This window comes from Herpailurus yagouaroundi, unplaced genomic scaffold (genome assembly GCF_014898765.1).
Source record: "Herpailurus yagouaroundi ecotype Mexico unplaced genomic scaffold, PumYag 191, whole genome shotgun sequence".
NCBI classification, from domain to species: Eukaryota; Metazoa; Chordata; class Mammalia; order Carnivora; family Felidae; genus Herpailurus; species Herpailurus yagouaroundi.
In genome coordinates this window covers 9,904,504-9,928,173 of record NW_024412422.1, presented here as the reverse complement: position 1 = coordinate 9,928,173, position 23,670 = coordinate 9,904,504, and the positions used below count along the sequence as shown (strand labels likewise).

Sequence of the window (23,670 nt, the reverse complement as noted above, 5' to 3'; positions counted from 1 at the left end):
GGGCCTCATGCATTTTCCACATTTGCCGAAAGAACAGTGACGAGGACCTTGCCGAGTAGAGGGGTCCAGGAAGGCCAGAAAGTTAGACGTGCGACTGGAGAGCACTCGAGACAGAGAGGCGGAAGCCGGCCGGGAGCCCCTTCCTCTCCGGCCCTGCTGCTTGTCATTGGCCACCCTGGGCTGGAGCACTGATGAGAAACGGTAAAGCCTTTGCTCAGATGGAGTTGCACCCGGAATCCCAGGATCCTGCCGGATTGGGGTGGGGGCTGGGCTCTGGCCTCTCTGTGGCCTCTCCTCCCGGCTGCACTGAAGACGGTGACCGCCCATGTGGGAGGATACTGGGCAGCCGACAGCGAGGCCGTGTGTCTGGAGGGCAGCTGGGAGTGGCGGGGACGGGGCAGCCTGCCTGCGGTGTCTGCCATCTCAAAGGTGCCGCTGCTCGGCTCAGAGGACAGGTGGCCCCAGGCTATCCGGATGAGATTTTTCCAGAAAAAGCCAGATTTCTCTATGATAGCCCCTGATTTTTTAAATGCCAGTAGTGAATAAAAATAGATATGAATATTCGACTACCTGGGCACCAAATAAAGCCAGCCGTAAGGCTGGAGGCCCTGGAGCTTTCACGGCGCTGGATGAGGGAGAAATTGGGGGCAAATGGATAGCCCCAGGGCGGGGTCTCAGGGCAGCCTGAAACCCTGATCCTCCCAGAGCCAGGGTCCGGCTTGCCGCCGAGGCTAAAGGAAGGAATGGTTGTGTGCTGGCCCCCAGCGCGTGTGCCCGCCCCACGCAAAGGGCATCTACAAGCATGACACAGACGCGGCCAGCAGCCCCGGGCAAAGCGACGTTTATTCGTAGGATGGGACTTGAGATGGTTTTTAACTTTGAAAAATCCCTCCAGCCGGGAATGGCCGGGCTCCCCCTCCTCGTGGCCCCCCGGCCTGCTCTCCGAGAAGTGAGGAGCGCGGCGACACGGGTGGGGAGTGGGGCGCCCAGGGGGAGACTCACTTCCTGCCCTTGCCCTTGCCCTTGCCCTTCTTGCCCCTCCCTTTGCTCTGGCTTCGCTTTTTCCTGGACCTGAGCACGGAACGGACCAGGTAGCCCTTCCACACGGCCTGGATGAGCGTGGCGGCCCGCACCATGCGCAGCATCTCCTGCTCGGCCTCCGTTTTCTTCTTGGCATTGACCTCCCGCTCGGCCTGGATCTGGGCGAACTCCTCCACGAGTGCCTTGTACTTCTGCCTCAGCTCCTCCAGCTGGACCTTCTCCTCCTTGTGGATGATGTCGAGCTCCTCGTACTCGTCCTGGGGTGGGGGGGCAGGGGGTGGGGGTCACCGAGCACGGGGCGCCGCCTGCCACCCTCCCCTGCGTGCACCCCCGCCCTTCCCGAAGGGGCTTCTGCCCCGGCAGTGCCGCCTACGGTCCCAGAGCTGTGGGGAGGTGGGCCTGAGGGCACCCTGTTTTCTAGGTCTCCGTTCGCTAAGCGCTTCCTCCAGGCCGCGTCCTGCGCCGGGTGCTAGCATTTGTGACCGTGGTGCCTCACTGTATCCCCTTCGTGGTCCCGGCACGGGGATGACTGTCGATCACATGCAGAGTCAGGCTCAGAAAGGTCAAGCCCCTTGCTTCAGGTCACACAGCGGGTAAGGGACACTGGAGTAGAAGCTCCAAATGATAACAGGGACCAGCTTCACTGCGCTGTCGCAGCAGGGGGACATCTCAGGCCCTCAGGAGAAACCTGGGCGCGACTGAGGGAAGCAGGGAGGCAAGCCCGTGCCTGAGTCTGCCCAGGAGGAGCCCTGGCTCATGAGGCTGCTGGCAGGAGCCGCGTGCGGAAGGGACAGAGAGTATGGGATGTGGACACTAGATGGAGCCAAGATCGCTGGGCCCAGTGACAAGCGCTTAGTGGCTTCCGGCTTCCGGCTTCTTCCTCTCCCACCTCTCCCCACGCTGTGCGAGGCCAGACAAACCCTTGGGCCTAAGGTAGGGGGGCAGGGAAGCCTGTCTGGGGAGGCCCAGAGCTTGGCACAGACCATGGGCCTTTCCTAGAGGACCACGGGAAACGCACTCGAGAGACTACAGCACAAATACCTGCTTCTCGCCCATCTCCATGTCGTATTTCTGGATCCAGTTCTCAATCTCCGTCTCCACTTTGTATTTCTTCTAAAAAGAAGTCAACGAGTCATTGTTTGATGGATTCATAGGAACAACAAACCGTGCCGAGCTCACTCTGCAACAAGCTTTAACGTGCCTCGCCCACAAGATAGTTTTCTCCATTTCACAGATGAGGAAACTGAAGATCAGACGTGCTAACTCACTTGCCCAAGATCACAGAGCGAATGAGAGGTAGGGCCTGAATTTGAAGCCACAGGCGTCTGACTCCAGAACACTCTAGGCAGAGGGAGCAGCCAGTGCAAAGGCCCTGAGGTAGGAACAGGCTTGCGGTGTTTAAGAGCAGAAATTGAGCCAGTGTGGCCAGAAATGGAGTGGCTGAGGAGGAGCGGGGTCCCAGGGAGGTCAGAGTCAGAAGCTGCATCACCGAAGGGAGTGTCAGCGGTGGAAGCAATTTGGATCCTAGTGTAAAGGAGACGGAAAGCCATTGGGTGGATTTTGATGCAGGAGAGGGACATAATCTGTTTTTTAAAGATCAGCTCCCCTACCTACAACGGAATGTTATTCAGCCATAAAAAGGAACGAAGTATTGACAAATGCTACGTGGATGAACCTTGAAAATGTGAGCTAAGGGAAAGAAGCCAGACACAAAAGGTCACATATTCTATGATTCCATTTAAATGAAGTGTCTAGAACAGGCAAATCCATAGACACAGAAAGCAGATTAGTGGTTGCCAGGGGCTGGAGGGAAGGGGGAATGGGGAGTGACTGCTTAACGGGTCCGGGTTTTATTTGGGGGGATGGAGACGTTCTGGAACTAGATAGAGGAGGTGGTTGTACAACACTGTGAATGTACTAAATGCCACTGAACTGTTCACTTTAAAATGGTTAAGTTTAGGGGTGCCTGGGTGGCGCAGTCGGTTAAGCGTCCGACTTCAGCCAGGTCACGATCTCACAGTCTGTGAGTTCAAGCCCCGCGTCAGGCTCTGGGCTGATGGCTCAGAGCCTGGAGCCTGTTTCTGATTCTGTGTCTCCCTCTCTCTCTCTGCCCCTCCCCCGTTCATGCTCTGTCTCTCTCTGTCCCAAAAATAAATAAAAAACGTTGAAAAAAAAATAAAATGGTTAAGTTTAGGGGCGCCTGGGTGGCTCAGTTGGTTGGGCGTCCGACTTCAGGTCAGGTCACGATCTCACAGTTCATGGGTTCGATCCCCGCGTCGGGCTCTGTGCTGACAGCTCAGAGCCTGGAGCCTGCTTCGGATTCTGTCTCCCTCTCTCTCTCTGCCCCTCCCAGGCTCACACTCTGTCTCTCTGTCTCTCTCAAAAATAAACATTAAAAATTTCTTTTGGTGGTTGTTTATGTTATGTGAATTTCAGTGAAGAACAAATAAACCAACTCCCTAATCCTACAGGACAAGAGCTCTTTGACTTGGGCACCATGGACTGGCTGGCTGCAGAGGGCCTGTGCCCCCCAGAACCGCCTCCCGGACGTGCAGGTGTATCTGTGCCTTCTTACGGAGGAGAGGCCCATGGCTTCCATCAGATGCTCAAGAGTCATGACACTAAGATGAAAATTGGGAACAAGTATTAGAGAATTCCTTTATGAGGAAAGAGATCCAGAAGCAAGCTGGGTGTGTGCAGGCCCAGGTCCCAGAGGAGATGCTGGAGAAGGCAAGAGAAGTGATGTGTCCTGAGCACTTAATGCACTCACTTTCCACCTACCGTCTCATTCGATTCCCCCAGTGACCCCTTAGACCGATCTGCTCACTTTCGTTTTAAAGATGGCAACAGGGCTGGAGGGAATTACGAAATTCCGCCTGAGGTTTAGGAGCTCCTTCAGGTCCTTTGCACGACAAGGTGGGTGTTATCATCCCTCTGGGGCTCAGAGTAGTTAAGGCACTTGCCCAAGGTCACACAGCCAGCGTGCAGGAGGATAGGACCAGTGTCTCCGCCCCAGCCCCCAGGCCCATGTGTAGCACCGGGGGTGGGGTGTAGACACTGGCTCATTCTTGCACTTCCCCTGTTCCCTAGCCCTCCTCCTCAGGGGAGCTGTTCCCTGGCTGGCTGGGGGAGCCCTACCCTGCCCCGCCCTCCTGCTAGACCACCCCTCCCCTGCCCCCGGGGCCTCCTCCCCTCCCTGCTGTCCCCTGTACCTTCCTCAGCACCTGCTCTGCCTCCCGGTTTTCCACGACCAGGTTGTGGTGTTGTGACCTCAGCAGCAGTATCTCCTGCTGGATCTTGGCCACCCTGGCCTGCGAGGCCCGGAAGTCTGCCTTCTGCTGCTTCTCGGCCTCCTGCTTGGTGCGAAGGAGGTTGTTCTCGGAGAGCCTGAGCACCTGGTGCAGGTGGTTTTTCAGTTCTTGGATCACGAAGTTCTCTTTCTCCACCTGGGCCAGGAAGACGAGAGGCTCCATCATTACCTACGTGATGCCCGAGAGTCTCAGGAGAACTGGTACCACACGCTCCCTTGCGGGGGGAGCCGGCCACCTGCGCTGTTACCTGGCGGAACCCTGCCCCCAGTGCCCAAGGGGGACGGAGACCGCCTGATCACAGCCAAGGAAATTGAGGCTCAAGGGCATCGACTCCTCTGTCTGGGGCTGTACAGCTGAGCCGGGGAGGGGTGGGGGTACTTGAAGCCAGGTCTGTCTGATCCAGACCCCATGTGCTTGGCCACCCCCTCTGTCTCCTGGCTTGAGTGATGGGCACAGGCAAGCTGGGGCGAGGCCTCTGGGCAGGTCTGGACAGTGGCACAGAACAGGAGTATCCCGTTGGCAGAGACACTAGGAGTGTTTCATGAGAGCACGAGACACACGTACTGTGGGGATTGCCCCCCGCTAATGCTTGAGGGACAAAACCACCCTCAGAAGGTTCTAGAACAGGAATGGGGGTGGAGGATGGGGCCATTTTGTAAATAAGCTCCAAAGGCTGGTCACAAGCCCCGGAGTCTCCCTGTGAGCACAGCAGTGCTGTGACTGGCTCCTGCCAGCAGCCTGGGGGGCTGGGGTCAACTGGCAGGGGGGACCCCTGGGGGTCCGAGCTCTTGACCCCGCGGCAGCCCAAGGGTGTCACCCTCTCATTTCACACTGAGATCCAAGTGACACGATAACACTTGTCAACCCGGAGAAATGGAGTTTGAGCCCAGATCTGTCCAACTTGGAAGCCCAAGCTGTCTCCACCACCCGAATGGGACCCACTAAGCTGTTTGGGGCCCCTCTCCCTGTCCCTCGCCAGCGCTCTTCCAACCTGTGCGTGGTCTCCCCTGACTGAGCGCCCCGGGCCGAAAGAGACAAGGCCCCCGTCCTCTTATGGGGTGCCAGACCCGAATCAAATCACCAGATAAATAATCGCATAAACATTCCTCAACAAACTCTGCTTTCAAGGACAAATTCAGTGAGAACCTAAGGAGGTTCAGCCTGAGCTAGGGCGTGGGGGAGGCCGGGCGGCAAACAGTTTCGCAGGGCCTCGCGCTCTGTGTATCACAGGGGGCTGGAAATGGCAGTGCCAAGGCTGTGGAGCAGAATACTCCTGGGAAACATGGCCCCAGGCACGGACGACCCTTCCCAGCAAAGCCAGCCACAGGGTGTGGCTAAGATCCGTGACCGTGGGCTACTTCCAGGTTGCATCCCCAAAGGGCCAGGGTCAAGGCCCTCCTCCCCTTTCTGCCTCCTGTTGGCTGGACCAGCGGTGACATGATGGGGGTCTTCTGGGTCCACGGTTAGAAGCCCTGTGTGGGCGGCGGGGGGGGGGGGGGGGGGGGGAGGGACGGGTTGGGAGAGGGGCAGCAGAAAGGCCCGATGGAAGGAGCCTGGAGCCCTGACGAATTTACAAGGCAGAGCTTCTGTGACTGCTCCAGCTTTCCCACTAGAGAGAAACACATTTCCACCTTGACTAAGCCGCTGTCATCTTGGGTCTGTCTTGGGAGCCAAACCTATACTTAGATACCACCTCACGGGGACTCTGTAAGGCTCTTCTGAGCAAACGTGTGCACAGCATAATACATAGGTGTGCATCCCGGATGGTTATTAGGTTGGAATCATGTTATCGTTCCCCCTTCTTCAAAATCCTTCTAGAGCTTCCACCTGTGCCATCTGCCCCTCGCCCTCCGAACAGAGATCACATTCGCTGATGAGGCCTCAAAGGTATTGTGTGGTCTTCTGGCAAAGCCTAAAGTACTTACTCCCCAGCCCTTTGTAGAAAGAGCTCGCCTGTTGCTGGCCTGGCCTGTTCCTCCTCCCTCTCTTGCCTGGTTCACTCCCTTTCGTTCTTCAGGTGTTGGCTCTGATGTCTCTGACCCTTTGGGTCTCTTGTAACACTGTCCTATGGCACCCTGCGCTTACCCTCCGTCGTATTTCTCAAAACCGTAACGAAATCAGGTCTTTAAGACCTACCTTCCCCCAAACTGCATGAGGCAGGGACAATGTGGACTCATTTATGAGACCCGGCACCTAGTAAGTGCTCCTAGCAGTACGCGTGGGGTGAGTGAATGACAGCAGGCGTTTAAGTCACCAAGGCAAAAACCCGACCGCCGAAAGGGTTCGCTTCTCCGTGCGGCCCCTTCCACGGTCTGACCGATACCTCTGCGTCCCTGTTCTTCATGCTCGCCGCCAACTCATTCTCCAGCGCATCAATGATGTCCTGGTTCCTCCTGTTCTGTCTACTGACATCCTGTATGAACTGAGTCTTCTCTCTGGCTTCCATGGGGCTGGTGAGTAGCTTCTCGAACAGAAAGCCCCGCAGTTCCATTAGGCAGTCAATAAAACGCTGGGCTTCTGCGCTTCTGCCCAGCGCGTGCATCTCCGAGAGCTTTGCCGCCTGCGGGTTATCGAGCAAGAGTCTCAGGACGTCTTTGGTGGACTCTCTGATGTGCTCCATGAGCGGCAGTAGGTTGGATTTCTGCAGCTGCACGGAGAGGAGGCGGTCTCTGAGCCATCCCTCGTCCTCAGACTCTTCCTCCTCCTGCAGCCGCCTCTCCTTATCCTGCAGGTAAGCGACACTGTCCAGGAGGCTGCGACACAGGTCCTCGTGCTCTCTCACCGCCCTCCTGACGTCCCCTCCCAGAATCCCCTCCAGAGCCTCGTCCTTGGAAGCCAAGTGTGAGAGCAGGGTCACCAGCTCCACCTTGTGGATGGTCTCGTCCAGTATGGACATGACCCTCTTGGTCTCGATGGTGGTGAGTTTGGACTTCGAGGGGACCAAGGGTTTTAGCGGGGAGGCCGGCTTTTTGGACAGCTCTGCCGTCAGCCTCATTCTGTTGATGTCAGGGCCCTGGTAGAGAGGGGCCACGGTGAGGACATCGAGAGCCATTTTCCAAGCGGTCTCCCTTGCCCCTGTGCGCCCTGGGAGGCGCAGACCTTGGCAGACTACGTAGGTCTCCTGCCGTTAGTGGCTCTGGCGACCCTGCGAAGGAAGGAGTAAGCGGTTAGTGGCGCGGGGCTGCACGAAGGTGGCTGCTGTGGCCGCAGCGGCCACCGACCGTCAACGCCGAGAGCTCGTCCCGGGTGCCCCGCAGCTTTTACGCAGAACCTCTCACTGAAAGCAGTTTCTAGCGTTGTGACGGCATCGGACACGAGGGAAGGAAGACCAAGCGTAGAGGTGGGTCTCAGGCACAGATGTCAGGCAGGGCACAGCCGGGAGCGCAGACACCATTCTGTTGAAGCGACTTAACTAGGTACGATATTAAGCGTCCCCGGAAATGGGTTTGTTCAGCCATTTACATTAATGAGCATTTAATCGCAACAGACATCGTTTCGGGTGACTTAACATGAATGAATAAAAGTCAATGCTATTGAATTTTTTTTTTTTTTAAGCATCTAAATATAGAAAGCGAGTTACACGGGTGATGGAAATAGTTGAGAGGCTAACCAGGGAAGGGGAAGCCACCCAGCCACCGTCAACGGCAGGAGGCCACCACAGAAGGAGCTGGTGGTGAGCTTGGAGGACGAGGGTCACCCAGGGGAAGCTGGAACCGCACCCATTTCCTGTCCAGGCGGGGCTATAGCCCCCCCAGGAGCTGTGGTCACCGCTGGAAACGCAGCCCAAAGCAGAGAGAAGAGGAAATAAGGTGGTTTCTTCTTCCTCCCACCCTCCAATCCGACACCAGCGCCTCCCATTGGCCAAACCCCGGGGGAAGCCAGAGGACAAGACGAGTGGGCACAGCAGCCTGCAGGTGTCAGCAGCCCGAGACAGAGCAGCACAGGGACAGAGGGAAGAATGCGGCTGCGAGCAAATGGGACTGGGACCAGCACAGCACATCTGCGCTGGTTTTTAAGTATGGATTTTAAAAGTCGGGGGGGGCGCGAACAGTGACTTTGAAACACAGTCTTTCGAACCTGCTTCGCTACGTGCGATGTTGTATCTCGGACTGGATCCTGGAAGGGGAAACGGACATTAGTAGGAAAATGTAAAATCAAACCAAGCCGATGGTGTCGTTAACAGCATCGTACCAATGTTAGTTTCTTGGTTTTGACGGACAGACCCATCACGGTTATTGAAGATATTAACGTTGGGAGAGCTGAGTAAAAGGGCATTTGGGAATCCTGAACTATCTTTGCAACTTTTCCGTAAATCTACGGTCATTACGAAATAAAAAGTTGAAAAAACTCTGAGAAATTTGTGGCAGCGATCAGAAATCGATCGTGGATGTTGTCTACCTGGCACAATGGCTGAGTACTAGCTTCGCAGTAGCCCCACTTGGGTTTAGACCCTTGCTGGGGGGACCCTGGGCTACTTGTCCAATCCTCCTAAGCCAGGGCTTCCTCACCATAAAACAGAGATCTTAAGGTCCGGTGAGAAGTTGCTGGCACAGGGCCTGTACGTGGTAAGTGCTCAATAAATAATAACTAGCATTATTAACCCAGGGAACCCTGATCCCAGGTCCAGGACTGTGGTGATTTCCTGGTCTGAGTGTCTGGGCTTGGCCGGAGATCCATATGTACCATCGGACTTGCCTCCTGCCTCCTGCCTCCTGCCTCCTGCCCAGGATTGGCTGGGCCTCCCCAACATACCATGTCTAAGAGGGACCTCACCGCGTCCCCAGCCCTTACCCTGCTCCTTCCTTATCCTTTGTCCTGGCGATTGGCAATTCTGCCATCCTACTTGCTCGAGCTGGAAACCTGAGTGCCACCCCACACTCTCCTCCCCCCCCCCCCACATCCCAGTCTCTTCGTTCTTTCTCTGACAGCGCCCCCTCCTTTCCTTTCCTTCTGGGCAGCCTCTGTGCCACCGAGTGAGGGCCTTATCATCTCTCACTCGGATGATTAAAGAGCTTCTTAACTGGTCTGCTTACGTCTGCTCCTGCTCCCTGCAGTAAGGGTCATCTATCTGGGTATTTATTGAGCTCCTGGGGATATAAAAGAGATTCAAGGAATGGTTCCTGTCCTGCCAGTTTATAACCTAGTTTGGAATATGAAACACGCACGCGTGAAAGTTCAACAACTCTAGGAGGAAGGGCATAAAGCTGTAATCACAGAATAGGTTGAGATCATGCCCAGCTTTCAACATAGAGTGGGGACTCTGGAGTTTATCTTGTAGGAGATTGGGATCCATTTTGATTTTGGGAAACAGGTAACAGGATCAACTCAGATTTTCGAGAAAGATTGGTCGTAATGGATGATTTATAGGGAAAGGGTTGTGGCAAGTAGAGAGCTTGGGGTATTATAAACCTTCCACCTCAGGGCCCTTGCACATGCTCTTTTCGTCTTCTTAAAACATTCTTCTCCCTCCTTATTACTAAGTTAATTATTTGCACTCAGATCTCAGTTCACGTGTCACTTCTTCAGGGAAGACTTGCCTGGGCTTCCAGGCTGGGTCAAATTCTTGTAGTTGATTCTTATAAGGCCAGCCTCTTTGTGGCAGCCACCATCCCCATCCCAACCTCCTTCCTTCTTGCTTGCCTATAATATAGTGACTGGAAATATTCAATGCTCAACTTCTCAACCTCCTTTACAGTTCTGAGTGGCTATAGACACTGTTAGAGCCAATAAAATAGATAAGTTTTCTAGGGGCTTCTAGGAAACCTTTTACCTTCCCCATACAAAAGAAAGACATTGTTGGCTTCACCTCCGTTCCTTGAACTTGGGCTTTAATGCTGGAGCAGTGGCAGCCACTTTGTGAATGAGAAGGAAACTGCAGGAATGCTATTCCTGATGTCATTCAGCCACTGGACCTTCCAAGGGTCCATCATCTCTTACCCAGATGACTGTGAGAACCTCTTCACTGGTAACCCTGCTTCCGCCTACGTCCTCCACGGTCTCATCACAGCAGTCAGAAGGAACCTTTTAAAACGTCAGATTCTTTTACTCCTCTGTTCAAAATCCAGCTCACGAGGACCGGTTATTAAAATTTCAGGGTATTTGTGAGGTTCCTGTTAAGCCATTGGTGACTTGACTTTTTTTTTTAAGTTTGTTTCATTTATTTTGAGAGAAAGAGAGAGAGAGGTAGAGAGAGGGAACCTTAAGCCGACTCCGCACTCTCCGTGCAGTGCCCGATGTGGGGCTCGAACTCAGGAACCGTGAGATCGGTGACCTGAGCCGAAACCAAGGGTCAGGTGCTCAACCAACTGAGCCACCCAGGTGCCCCAAGCCATCAGTAGTTTGAAATCAGCCATGGTGGGAGTATTTACACACGGAAATTGGCGAATACTACAGATCAGTGCCCCCTCCCACCAAACTGGTTGTTGGACATTTACCAGAACCCCCCGCTACCAACAGTTCCCCATCTCACTCGGGATAAAAGCCAAAGTCCTTACAACGACCTAAAAGGCCCTACGTAATCTGGCTGCTGCGACCACTTGCTCTTCTGCAGTCAGACCGACCCTTTTGCTGTTCCCTGAACATGTCAAATGTGCTCCAGCCTCTGACAGGGCCTTTGCACTTGCTGTCTGTGCACCACGACCTCTGCCCCCCCGCCAAGCCCCAGGGCTGGAGCATTCATCTAAATATCTGCAAAGCTCGTTCCCGCACTTCCTCCTCTGCTCAAATCTTTGTGTAGTAGTGAGTGCTCTCCGGATTTCCTTCATAAAACGTAAACCCTCTCCTCCTCCCTGCCCTCCCTGCCCTCCCTTTCCCCTTATCCCGTTTGCTTTTCTCCCGGCTAGGTTCTCACCGTCTGACATCCATATGTGGGCCTGTTTGTTTATTGTCTGTCTTTCCCCCTCCCCTAAAAGGTGAGCTCCAATGAAGGCAGGGGCTTTATCTATTTTGATCACGGCTACATACCCGGCACTGAAGAAAACACCTCAACATCGTCTTGGGGCGAGGGCTGGGCCTGCCACCTCCAGGTTCCCTGTGCCCTTCTCCTTGTCATATGCTGTGGATGCGAGAAATGTTTTGAAGACGGAGTCATCAAGGGGCGCCTAGGTGGCTCAGTCGGTTAAGCGTCTGACTTCGGCTCAGGTCATGATCTTGCGGTCCGTGAGTTCAAGCCCCGCGTGGGGCTCTGTGCTGACAGCTCAGAGCATGGAGCGTGTTTTAGATTCCGTGTCTCCCTCTCTCTTCTGACCCTCCCCTGTTCATGCTCTGTCTCTCTCTGTCTCAAAAATAAATAAACGTCGGGGCGCCTGGGTGGCTCAGTCAGTTAAGCGGCCGACTTTGGCTCAGGTCATGATCTCGCGGTCTGTGAGTTCGAGCCCCCCGTCGGGCTCTGTGCTGACAGCTCAGAGCCTGGAGCCTGTTTCAGATTCTGTGTCTCCCTCTCTCTGACCCTCCCCCGTTCATGGTCTGTCTCTGTCTCAAAAATAAATAAACGTTAAAAAAAATTTTTTTTTAAATAAAAAAATAAATAAACGTTAAAAAAAAAAAGGAGTCATCAGGACTTGATGAGTGAGACCGTTTTGCGTTTGGGGGACTGGGAGAGAAAGATTGGGCCCTTTTGAGGGACTAGACAAATTGGGGGGAAGGAGGTATGGAAGGGAGGACAATGAGCTCGGTTTTTTTTTTAAATATATTTTTAAGATTTATTCATTTTTCAGAGACAGAGAGTGGGCGGGGGAGGGGCAGAGCGAGAGGGAGACACAGAATCCAAAACAGGCTCCAGGCTCCGAGTTGTCAGCACAGAGCCCGATGTGGGGCCCGAACTCACAGACGGTGAGATCACGACCTGAGCTGAAGTCGGTCACCCAATGGACTGAGCCACCCGGGCGCCCCTCGGTTTTATTTTTTGTGTGTGTGGTTTTTTAAAGTCTATTTATTTTTGAGAGCAAGAGAGAGTGTGCTTAGCCACGGTCGGTGTCTGTTGCTTACAATCAAAGAAGCCTAGCTGAGCGTGCTCTAGGCATCTCACAACACACATCCAGGGGGTCCTGGGAGGCCTTGGGGACAGAGACATAAATACAGAGGGAGGAGTCGCGGACGCTTGAAGCCCCAAGAGATATTCAGTTCCCCAAACCGGAGTACACGAACAGAAGAGCAGGAATCAGAGGAACATCTCGAGTGACCATGAGCAAGGAAGAAAGGCAGCCAGATGAGATGCTAAGGACGGCCAGGCTTCCTCGGCCAGGCAAAATGGGTCCCAAAGTCAGAAGGCTCTGGGAGCTGACCGAGTGGAGGCGAGGAGGGCCCTACCTTGCATCTTTGTCCCCCCACCCCCACTTTCTGCTCCCCCCGTCAATCTCGTGAATCCCCTTAAGGCTCCCCGCCCCCCCGCAAAGATCATGTTTTAGGGACAGCCAGGGAGCTTCCTCGGCCCCTCTGAAGATCTTTGCTCCGTGGCCACGGGATGAACGTGAACAAAGTGCTTCACGAAGCTGTCCCATTGTCCCCCAAAGCTCTCAGGCATAAATCAAAAAACGCCTGAACTCTTCAGAGATTGCAGCTGGAAATGCAACGTTCTATGAAATGTTTCCAATTTGCTTTCAGCCAAATTACCTCTTTTGCTTTAAAGGGCAAACTTGTTTTCTTTGATTATGATGACGCCCATCAGTGTTTGACAGCTCATTTGGGTGAACACGGAGAACGATCGGGGGGAAATGCATCTCGCTCTGATGACAAAAATCACTGGAGAATCTCTTTCCCTTGAATCCTAATATGATCATTTCATGTCCTTTTTAATGCCACCAACCTTAATATTTGAATCATTTCCAACTTAAGCCTCTCCTTTTAAAATTCCTGCCCTGAGAGTGAAGCAAGGTTGTTAATGGATGGGGAACTTTAATTGGGTCTTCCCTTTATTTGTCATTAATTCTGCTGATGAACTTTATAAATGGAAATATATCTTTATCATGCAAATTATACCTCGGCTTCATTCAAATGGGCTTGTTGGATATTTTATTACTTTTCACTCTCAGAACATTTTGAGAAAAGAAAAAAAGGGTTTGAGCGAAATTACATTTTCTTCCCCTTGGGGAGAAAAAGAGGAAGAAAACCTGACCCTTGCAACTACCCCGCACATCTCACAATGGTACATGGAGGCAGAGGGGGTTAAACAAAACTGGAGTGTGGTGGGGGGGGAGGAGGCGGGGGGGGGGAATCTCATTGCAAAGAACGACATTTTGATATTAGCTAACTCTTGACAACTGATTCCATACCCAACACTGTTCTAAATGCCTTGGGTGTATTAACTCCTTCATTCCGTCAACAACCTTACGAGGTAGGTGCTTTCATTAGCTCTATTCACAGACAGGGAAAGGGAGGCAGAGAGGGAGGCGAGATGTTTCCATGAGTTTATAGCTACTAAGCGGCCACGCTGGGGTCTCAGCCCAGGCAACCTTTCTGGAGAGCCTGCCCCCCGCCGTAACTCCAACTGTCCGGTCTGACCATTTTCAGATCGACTTTTCTAGTGGCCCAAGCACAGTGATACTTTGCCGGCCCAGTTTCAGTGGATCCCGTCAAGCAGAGACCCAGTGGACAGACGGGTCCCAGATCCGGTTCCCACAGCATTCAATCTACTTAGCAGCTACAATATGAATGCTCATATTTGTCGTTATAGGTATACGTACACGTCCCACCAGCAGTGTTCTTGCTGGTGTCGCATTCCCGTGGGCACACCTGGGATCAGACACAGTTTGCGACAACAGAGCTGTCACCCCATCGCGCTCTCCCCGCTCGAGAGAGCGCATCAGGATGCAAATGAGTGAGTGGCTGAATTATTTTAGGGTGAGCTTTGAATCATCTCTCATTGACTTTTATGTTTTCGAGTCAATCATTCACCTACTTTGGAGCTTATTATAAACTAATTACCAAGACACCCGTCGTAACTGATCACGACACAGGACTGTCGAGCAGCATGAGGCCGTCGTGTGGAAGCAGAATGTGGGGTCTGGGTCAGGAAAGCAGCCTTCGTGAGGGTTAGTTCTGATTCAGGGTTGTCCAAATCTCTCTCACTAACATTCCACCTTTGTGATTTCTGCCAAGTCTATAGACCGGAGCGTACTATTACCAACTCAACTTTTTTTTTTTCCCTGAAGTGTAAGTATACTTTCATTCTTAAGTACTTTCATGAAAAAGGAAGCTTTCTAACTAGAAAATCTGTATCACTGTCCTCACAGAGAAGACAAGAATGTCTACATCCTGATATCAATTCACTCTAGCTGGATGCTATTGCTCAGGGACGATGAGCATGAGCCCAGATCTCTGTTGTTAAAAAGCGAGATTAGCAACTGGCAGGGAGATGTTACAGACATACGAAAAAAGAGAGAAGAGATAAATTACATATGTCAGGAAGGAAAGAGAGGCCATCACTACTGATCCCATGGATGTTAAAATGATAATAAAGGAATGTAATGAACTCCTCTATGGCCGTAAATTTGATAACCTAGATGAAATGGACCAATTCCTTGAAGATACAATCACAAAAACTCTCACGAGGAGAAATAGATAATCTCAATGGGCCTTTATATATTAAAGAAATTGATCAATAATTAATAACTTTCCCAAACAGAAAACTCCTAGATGATTTCACCGGTGAATTCTACCAACTATTTGAGGAAGAAATTATACCAGTTCTTCAACATTTCTTCCAGAAAACAGAAGCAGAAAGAATATTTCCTAACAGGTTCTATGAGGCTAGCATTATTCTAATGCCAAAACAGACAAATACCCTATAATAAAAGAAGCTACAGACCAATATCTCTCACAAACATAGACGCAACAATCCTTGACAAAATATTCACAAATTGAATCCAACAAAGTATAAAAAGAATTATATCCCACAACCAAGTGGGTTTTCTCCTGTGCCTGCAAGGTCCATTCAACATTCAAAAATCAATTCACGTAATCCATCACATCAACAGAAAGGAAAACCATGTCAATAGATGCAAAAAAGCATTTGACAAAACCCCACACAATTCAACAAACGATGACACTAAACTTCTCAGCAAATGAGGAATATCATGGAATTACCACAACTGGATGTAGAACATCTACAAAAGCCCTACAGCTAGCGTCATACTCGATTGTGAGGAACTAGAAGTTTTTTTCCCTAAGATTAGGAACAAGGCAAGAATATCCCCCCTTACGCTCCCTGTTTAACACCATATTGGAAGTCCCGGCTAATGCTATAAGACAAGAAAAGGAATTACGTGTATACAGATTGGGAAGGAAGAAATAAAGCCATCTTTGTTTGCAAATAACATGATTACTTATGTAGAAAATCCCAAAGAATCTCTATACACGCTCCTGGAATCGCACAATTATAGCCAAGTTGCCGGATGTAAGGCTAACATACAAAAGACTTATTAACACCAAATTCAGATTGTCTCATTGATGTAATTAGAATTAAAGTAGACCTGGAAAGGATTTTCAGCATAGGCGTCTCGCCATGAGAATCGATGTAAGTGGTGTTAGTGCCACGTGTATACATCTCTTCCAAAAAATATCGTTGAACCAACGAAACGAACTGAACGGACCCTCTCTTATAATACCAGCCTACTGTTTAAAATTCCTAGTACAGGGGCGCCTGGGTGGCGCAGTCGGTTAAGCATCCGACTTCAGCCAGGTCACGATCTCGCGGTCCGGGAGTTCGAGCCCCGCGTCAGGCTCTGGGCTGATGGCTCGGAGCCTGGAGCCTAGTTCCGATTCTGTGTCTCCCTCTCTCTCTGCCCCTCCCCCGTTCATGCTCTGTCTCTCTCTGTCCCCAAAATAAATAAATGTTGAAAAAAAAATTATAAATTCCTAGTACATGTATTCCTAGACAACTATTCTTCAGTGATTCGTAGCTTTGACTGAGATTTTTTTTTTTTTTTTCTTTCCTGGCACCAGTCTTGTTACTTCCCATGACTAGACAAAAAAGGTTGCTTGTGGTTTAGATGGGAGAGGGCTAAGGAGGAACGGTTTGGGGTGGGAAATATGGTTGGAGGTGGAGATGACAAAGAGAAGTTTTCACAAGAGATGCTATGTGTTTTTACTTCCTACCCTAGTGGGGAATTTGCAGTTCCCACCCGATTTCAGGTCGAATAAAACCATGTTGTGGATTTCACAATTTGTGTAGTTGATTTCAAGTACTTAAAAAAAATATTTTTTTTTAATGTTTATTTTTGAGGGAGAGTGAGAGTGAGCCGCGGAGGGGCAGAGAGAGAGGGAGACACAGAATCTGAAGCGGGTTCCAGGCTCTGAGCTGTTAGGAGAGCCTGATGTGGGTGTCGAACTCACGGACCACGAGTTCATGACCTGAGCTAACGTTAGAAGCTTAACCAACTGAGCCATCCAGGCGCCCCTGATTTCATGTACTTTTGACAGCTCTGTCCCGTTTCTGACCTTTACAATTGCCACCCACCCCAGGCCCTTAGGACCTAACACTCCCTGCTTCATTCTTTTTTTTTTTTTTTTAATTTTTTTTTCAACGTTTATTTATTTTTGGGACAGAGAGAGACAGAGCATGAACAGGGGAGGGGCAGAGAAAGAGGGAGACACAGAATCGGAAACAGGCTCCAGGCCCTGAGCCATCAGCCCAGAGCCCGACGCGGGGCTCGAACTCGCGGACCACGAGATCGTGACCTGAGCTGAAGTCGGATGCTTAACCGACTGCGCCACCCAGGCGCCCCATCCCTGCTTCATTCTTAACCTGAGCTCCTTCTTGGGATTCAAAGAAATCTTTGATGGTTAAGGGATTCCTGGCCACTTAGTTCGGATTTCACCACCTACTTGCTGGGTAAATAGGCAGAGGTTTTGCCTTTGAAACAGCAGGAATTTCCCTTTTAGTCTCAGGAGATCCCACTGGTCTGGCAACCATGCAAATAGCTTTCTTCAGAACTCTGTATGCTTTATCCGAGCCTTCTAAGTCTAGAGCGGAGAGAGTGAGCGGCTGGAAAGGGGTAGAGAATCCATGACGGAGACTGCTGTCCCAAGCCAAGATCACGTAGTAGACACTCAACAAATCACTGTGGAATAAGTGAAGAGACGGCAAATCCAGCCCATTTCCTCACAAGGAGATGTTGGCATCATATGATAATGTTACTTCACGAAATACTTTATGTCCTGAATTAGAACCAGAAGATAGCGTCATATTTTAATAATGAAAACTGTGGGCCAGCATTTGGCCTATTTGTTTCCCATCCCTGTACTCGGGGCTTGGAATTTTAAAATAAAAAGATTTAAATCCAATTTGTTTTTTTCTTTTTCGTAGTTTTTTTTTTTTTTTTTTTTTTTTCTGTCACCACTTTTGAAATATTACCCAATCCTCTCATGTCCTTTCGGAGAACCTGTGTTTTGTGGGTTATATTTGGTTTGCAAAAGATTCCCAGGCTGGAGCTGTTAGCAGTGAACGCTGGAGGTATTAACAGATAACAGACAGAATCTCATCTGCCGTGATGACTTCATGGCTGTGGGCTCCAACGTTACCCTGTGCTTTGGAGACAGAGGGCACTGAGTGGTGACGGAGGCTGGGAGGCAATGCGCTCCTGGGGACAGATTTCTAAACTGTTGGTTCTAATGAATGCTCTCTACTGGAAACTGGCCATAGCTACAGCCCTGGGCAAGTTCACTTGACCTTCTTGACCTTCTTATCTCCTCATTGGTGAAAGAGAAAAGAAAAACATGAGCCTACCACACACAGTGATTAGGGTTGTGGGTTCTAGATCCTTGCTGTGTGGCTTTAGGCAAGTCGATCAAACCCTCAAAGCTTTGGCTTCCTCATCTGTAAAATGGGGACAGTAAGGGAACCCATACTCAATAGAACTGTCATGAGTACGACATGAAATCCTGGCTCAATAATGTTTAGCTTGGGCGCCCGGGGGTCTCAATCGGTTAAGTGTCCGACTTCGGCTCAGGTCATGATCTCATGGTTCATGGGTTCAAGCCCTGTGTCAGGCTCTGGACTGACAGTTTGGAGACTGGAGCCTGCTTTGGATTCTGTGTCTCCCTCCCTCTCTCTCTCTCTCTCTCTCTCTGCCCCATCCCTGCTTGTGCGCGCTCTCTCTCTGTGTTTCTCAAAAATAAATAAACATTAAAAAAATAATGTCTAGGGGCGCCTGGGTGGCGCAGTCGGTTGGGCGTCCGACTTCAGCCAGGTCACGATCTCGCGGTCCGTGAGTTCGAGCCCCGCGTCGGGCTCTGGGCTGATGGCTCAGAGCCTGGAGCCTGTTTCCGATTCTGTGTCTCCCTCTCTCTCTGCCCCTCCCCCGTTCATGCTCTGTCTCTCTCTGTCCCAAAAATAAATAAACGTTGAAAAAAAAAATTAAAAAAAAATGTCTAGCTCTTATTACTTTTATTATGATTTCAAAAATAATATAATTTAGTATTTTTTAATGTTTATTTATTTTTTTGAGAAAGGGAGAGAAGGCGAGCAGGGGAAGGGCAGAGAGAGAGGGAGACACAGAATCGGAAGCAGGCTCCAGGCTCTGAGCTGTCAGCATAAAGTCTGACATGTGGCTTGAACTCACAAACTGTGAGATCATGACCTGAACCGAAGTCACATGCTTAACCAACTGAGCCCCCCAGGCGCCCCTATGGTTTAGTATTAATATTTGAATACTTCTTAAAATAGAAGATGTATTTTTCCTCAGTATGCAGAAGGGTTTATAAAGTGCCAAAATGGAACGACTTTTGACTCTTTTTTACTGTTTTAAAAAATTGTTTTAATGTTTGTTTGTTTATTTATTTATTTATTTATTTTAGGGGGGGGCACAAGCAGGAGAGGGGCAGAGAAAGAAGGAGAGACAGAATCCCAAGCAGGTGCCACATTGCCAGCACAGAGCCCGATGTGGGGCTTGAACTCTTGGAACGTGAGATCAGGACCCATGATGAAACCAAGAGTTGGCTGCTTAACGGACTGAACCACCCAGGCACCCCTCCTATTTGTTTTTAATTTGACTGATTTCTACATTATTTTCATTTTTCTGTTGGTGATGAAGGAGGACTGGAGTCCCGTTTCCTGTCTCCTCCTCCTTACAAATTAATTCATCATGATTTTTAATTCCTCCTTTGGTTAAATGTCACTTTAGACGTGTTTATTTCTGGTTATATCCAACTGTGGGTAGTATCACTGTGGCTGTTTGAGACAAAAGGAAGAATTTCCTAGTGGTGCATTTAGATTCTTCTAAAATAAACTTCCTCCACCTAAGAAAATATTTAAATCCTAATCTTGTCAAATGCGAAACACTGGCTTTTCCTCACTGCTTGATTACGTTCAAGAAGTGTCTTTTTTAAACCAAGGATTACGACCCTTCGGTGAGTAGTGAAATCAATTCGCCAGTTGGGACTGGCGTTAAAAATAAATGAAATAGAATGGGAACTATTAGAGTGCATGGCATGTAGTTAAGTATTCATGTGTTATTAACACGTGTGTGCTGAGCAGAGAAGGAAAATGTATTTCTTTGGTTTGTGGTTAAAGGGAAAAAAATCTGTGTTCGAAAGCCACCCCCCCCCCCCAACTAAAGGCATTTGATTGGTTGTAGAATATAACCTCCTGCTATTATTTGAAAGCTAAGGTCAAAGAGATACTTTCCCCTGATTTCAAATCATCTTGATTTGCAATCACGTTTCTTTTCAATTCCACTAACCAGGGCCTGAAGGGAAAGGTAGGGTTATGTGCACATGTACCTGTTCGCATGCAATACCATTTGCCTTTTATGGAAATATCAGTCGGGGACAGGGTTTCTTTCTTTCTTTCTCTTTCTTTCTTTCTTTCTTCTTTCTTTTTCTTTCTTTCTTTCTCTTTCTTTCTTTCCTTTTCTTTCTTTTCTTTCTTTTTTTCCTTTCTTTCTTTCCTTCTTCCTTCCTCCCTCTTTCTTTTTTCCTTTCTTTCTTTCTATGTTTATTTTTGAGAGAGAGAGAGAGACAGACAGACAGACAGAGCGTGAGTGGGGGAGGTACAGTGAGAGGGAGACAGAGAATCCAAGCAGGCTCCAGGCTCTGAGCTGTCAGCCCAGAGCCCCGACGTGGGCCTCCAACCCATGAACTGTGAGATCGTGACCTGAGCCAAAGTCCGATGCCTAACGGACGGAGTGACCCAGGCGCCCCCTGTAGCAGCATCCCTGGCCTCTACCCTTTCGATGCTAGTAGCACATTTTTCTCATCACCGATTCTGACCAGTTGGAGACAAAATGTCTCTAGACATTGCCAAATATCCCCACATGGTGAGGGTGGCAGGTCGGGGGATGCCCCTGGTGGAGAATCACTGGCCTAGACCACAGTGGCCTTGCTCTTCTATAAAATTCCTGCCCCCACCCCCACCCCCACCCCCACCCCCAAGTCCAGCGCTCCATCCAGGTTCGAAGGAAGGCCTGTCCCTGGCTAGCTCAGCTCTGTCTGACAGGCTGACATCCGTGCCATCTAAAGCTGCCATCGGTTATGAAATCAAGATCAGGTTCACAAGCTGAGCGTCAGGAGACCCAGCTGCATGATTCTCCCTGTTGGAGCTCTTGGAATAAGTCTGAGCACGTCCCTTATCTCTCTGGCATCTGGGGATACAATACTTGTCCAAACCACATCAAAAGGCAACTGGGTGGAGGAGGGCTGATCTACTGGATGAGAAAGCCCTGTTGAGGGTTAAAAGCCCTCTTCAAAGGGGAGTGATAATTATTATATGTTGAAGCATAAATCAGGTGGTGCCTCACTGCTCTGAGTTCTTGTCTCCTAGGGAAAAGGTGTGTGTGTGGGGGGGGGGGGGAATTTAGTACAGAGCAAGGAAGACTCAGCCTTTTCCATTTTTCACTGTAAATGAAGTGAAAACCCAAGCTAAAACCATGGCATTTACATCTGACCACGTGCGCCTAGAATGTTCCGGAGGGATGCCTTGCTCAGGGGTAGGGCAAATGCCCTGGACAGCCTGTCCAGCCTGTAGGCAGGGAGACTGATGCTGGGTCTCTGTCGCCCCACCGCTTCCAATCTAAGGCTGTCTGGGGCTTTCTGGGTGGAGGGTGCAGTCTGGGAGAGGGAATGGTGGGGCAGATTCTTGCCTTCTAGCAACAACTTGTGTATGTCCAGACGAGGCATGAACAGTGACCTGAGACCTCACCCCTTCTCAAGTTTGCCTTTCCTGCCATTTTCGGTACCTTTTTGTCGTGTCCCAGCCTGGTCATCTGGCTATGCTTCTATTTTCACTTCTCATCGACAGCCTTACGGGGGGGGGCGGGGCGGGCCAGGGAATAAGAAAGTCCTCCTAACTTGATTGGTTAGAAAATCCAACCGTGGCACCTTCCCTCATTCCTCAAGAGGAGACATGAAAGGCTGGGGGAGGAGTTTTAAGCGGGGAGTGCGCGACGAGACGAGATCTACTGCCTGGACAATTGTGGCGAAAGGGTTGGCAGGTGCAACGAGACAGAAGGATCAGGTTCGGAAGGCTGTCACGGTGTCTAGGGAAGAGACGTGGGTGGCCTCAACCAGAGACAAAGCAGTGGACCGGCCCTAGGAACATCGAGCAGGCGAATCAGTGGGATGAGGTGAAGGAGTGGCTGTGGGGGCTGGGGGAGAAGGAAGTGAGGGATGGTGCCTAGAGTCCTGGCTCAGGTTGCCTGATGGATTGTTTCCGTGTTTACCCAAAGGGTGAACACTGGAAGAGAAGCAGGCGTTGACGGGTTGGGGTGTTTACTGATGGCAGAACTTGCTATCCACTTACCAACTGTGGGGCTGTGGGTGCCTGGAGGGGGCGCCTCTTTCTAGTTCATACCAAGGCACGATATATGTATAGACTAGCAGCCAGCTGGGTGGGACATCTGTGAAATGTGGCGGAGTGGTTGATATCTGGAGTAGATTTTGTTTTTTATTGTTATGGTTTTTAATTATTCAATGTAATTAATTGATTTTAATTTAATTTGTTTTGGTGAGAGAGAGAGAGAGAGAGAGAGAGCGAGCACACAAGCAGGGTAGGGGCAGAGAGAAGGAGAGACAGAGTCCCAAGCAGGCCCTACACCATCAGCGCAGAGCCCGATATGGGGCTTGAACTTACAAACTGTGAGCTCGTGGCCCGAGCTGAGACCAAGGGTTGGATGCTTAACTGACTGTGCCACCCCAGGCGCCCCTGGAGTAGATTTTAAGAAAGACCCAGAAAGACCCAGAAATGTGAGAGCTGTTACTGCACAGATGGTGACTGAAGCCATGGCAGGGACAGAGGGCAAGCAGAGCGAGAAGGATGAAGCTCCTTCACTCTTTTAATGAGATTTGTTCTGATTGGCTTCAATCTCCCCGACCAGCCATCCCTCAAAGCCCTCCTGCCCTCACTCTGTGCTGCAGCCACACTGGTCTCTAAAGTGTTCAAAGCACCAGGATCTTCACACACGATGTTCCTTTTCCCAGAAACCATTTCCCAACCCCTAGATTAGCTCTTTCTCAACCTTCAGGTCTCAGTTCAATGGCTACCTCTCCCCAGACTGGAACAGAGAGGGCACTGTGATCTGTGGAAACCCTCTGTACCTTTTCTGCATGGTACTTATCATGGGTGTAATTTTTTTTTACACTCTATTGAGGTACAATTTACATCCCCTAAAATTTGCCCATTGTAATTGTACCACTCCATGACTTGTTTGTAAATGTCCAAAGTTATGCCGCATCACCACAAAATTTCTATCACTTCCCCCCAACTTCCCATGAGCTAATTTGCAAACAATTTCTATTCCCACATTTAACTTTTCTGGATATATCATACAAATGAAATCATATAAATGGAATCATACAGTATGAAATCTTTCGTATCTGACTTTGTGCTTAGCTCAGTAATTTTGTTTTCAATTTGAGGGAGAGAGAGTGTGTGAGCGGAAGAGGGGAGCAGAAGGAGAGGAAAAAAGAGAGAAAGAGAGAGAGGATCTTAAGTAGGCTCCACGCTCAACGCAGAGCTCCACTCGGGATTCAATCCCACGACCCTGGGATCATGACCTGAGCTGAAATAAAGAGTCGGATGCTCAGCTGACTGAGCCCCCCCCCCCCCAGGTGCCCCAGCGCAGTAGTTTTTAAGGAGGGGTGACTCTGGCCTCCAGGAGACATTTGACAATAATTTGGATATATATTTGGTTGTCACAGCTGGGAGAGGGCGCTACTGGCATAGATAGTGGGTAGAGGCTGGGGATAAAGCTAAAACATCCTGCCCTGCACAGAATGGCCCTCTACGACAAAGAATCGTCTATCCCGAAATGTCAGTGGTGCCAATGGACCTGACTTGGCATAGCGGTTTTGAGGTTCAACCATGTTGTAGCATGTATCATTATTT

The 23,670-nt window shown here is 50.3% G+C and overlaps 1 protein-coding gene and 1 long non-coding RNA gene across 2 annotated transcripts in view; one reads left to right on the top strand and one right to left on the bottom strand.

Annotated features, from left to right (window-relative positions):
- Window positions 1–825: 825 nt before the first annotated feature.
- Window positions 826–23,670, bottom strand: part of DRC10 (dynein regulatory complex subunit 10) — a 24,661-nt gene continuing 1,816 nt past the window's right edge. The window contains exons 2-5 of the mRNA XM_040443825.1: window positions 6,676–7,497; window positions 4,254–4,487; window positions 2,083–2,154; window positions 826–1,298 (exon numbers count right to left, since the gene is read on the bottom strand). Of these exons, the coding sequence (XP_040299759.1) occupies window positions 999–1,298; window positions 2,083–2,154; window positions 4,254–4,487; window positions 6,676–7,404 (1,335 nt within the window). The 5' untranslated portion in view covers window positions 7,405–7,497 and the 3' untranslated portion in view covers window positions 826–998. The remainder of the gene's footprint in view (window positions 1,299–2,082; window positions 2,155–4,253; window positions 4,488–6,675; window positions 7,498–23,670) is intronic.
- LOC121010315 (uncharacterized) lies at window positions 5,864–8,705 on the top strand. Its single transcript, XR_005781094.1, has 3 exons — window positions 5,864–6,239; window positions 7,084–7,270; window positions 7,908–8,705. It is a non-coding gene; the product is annotated as an uncharacterized LOC121010315 (long non-coding RNA).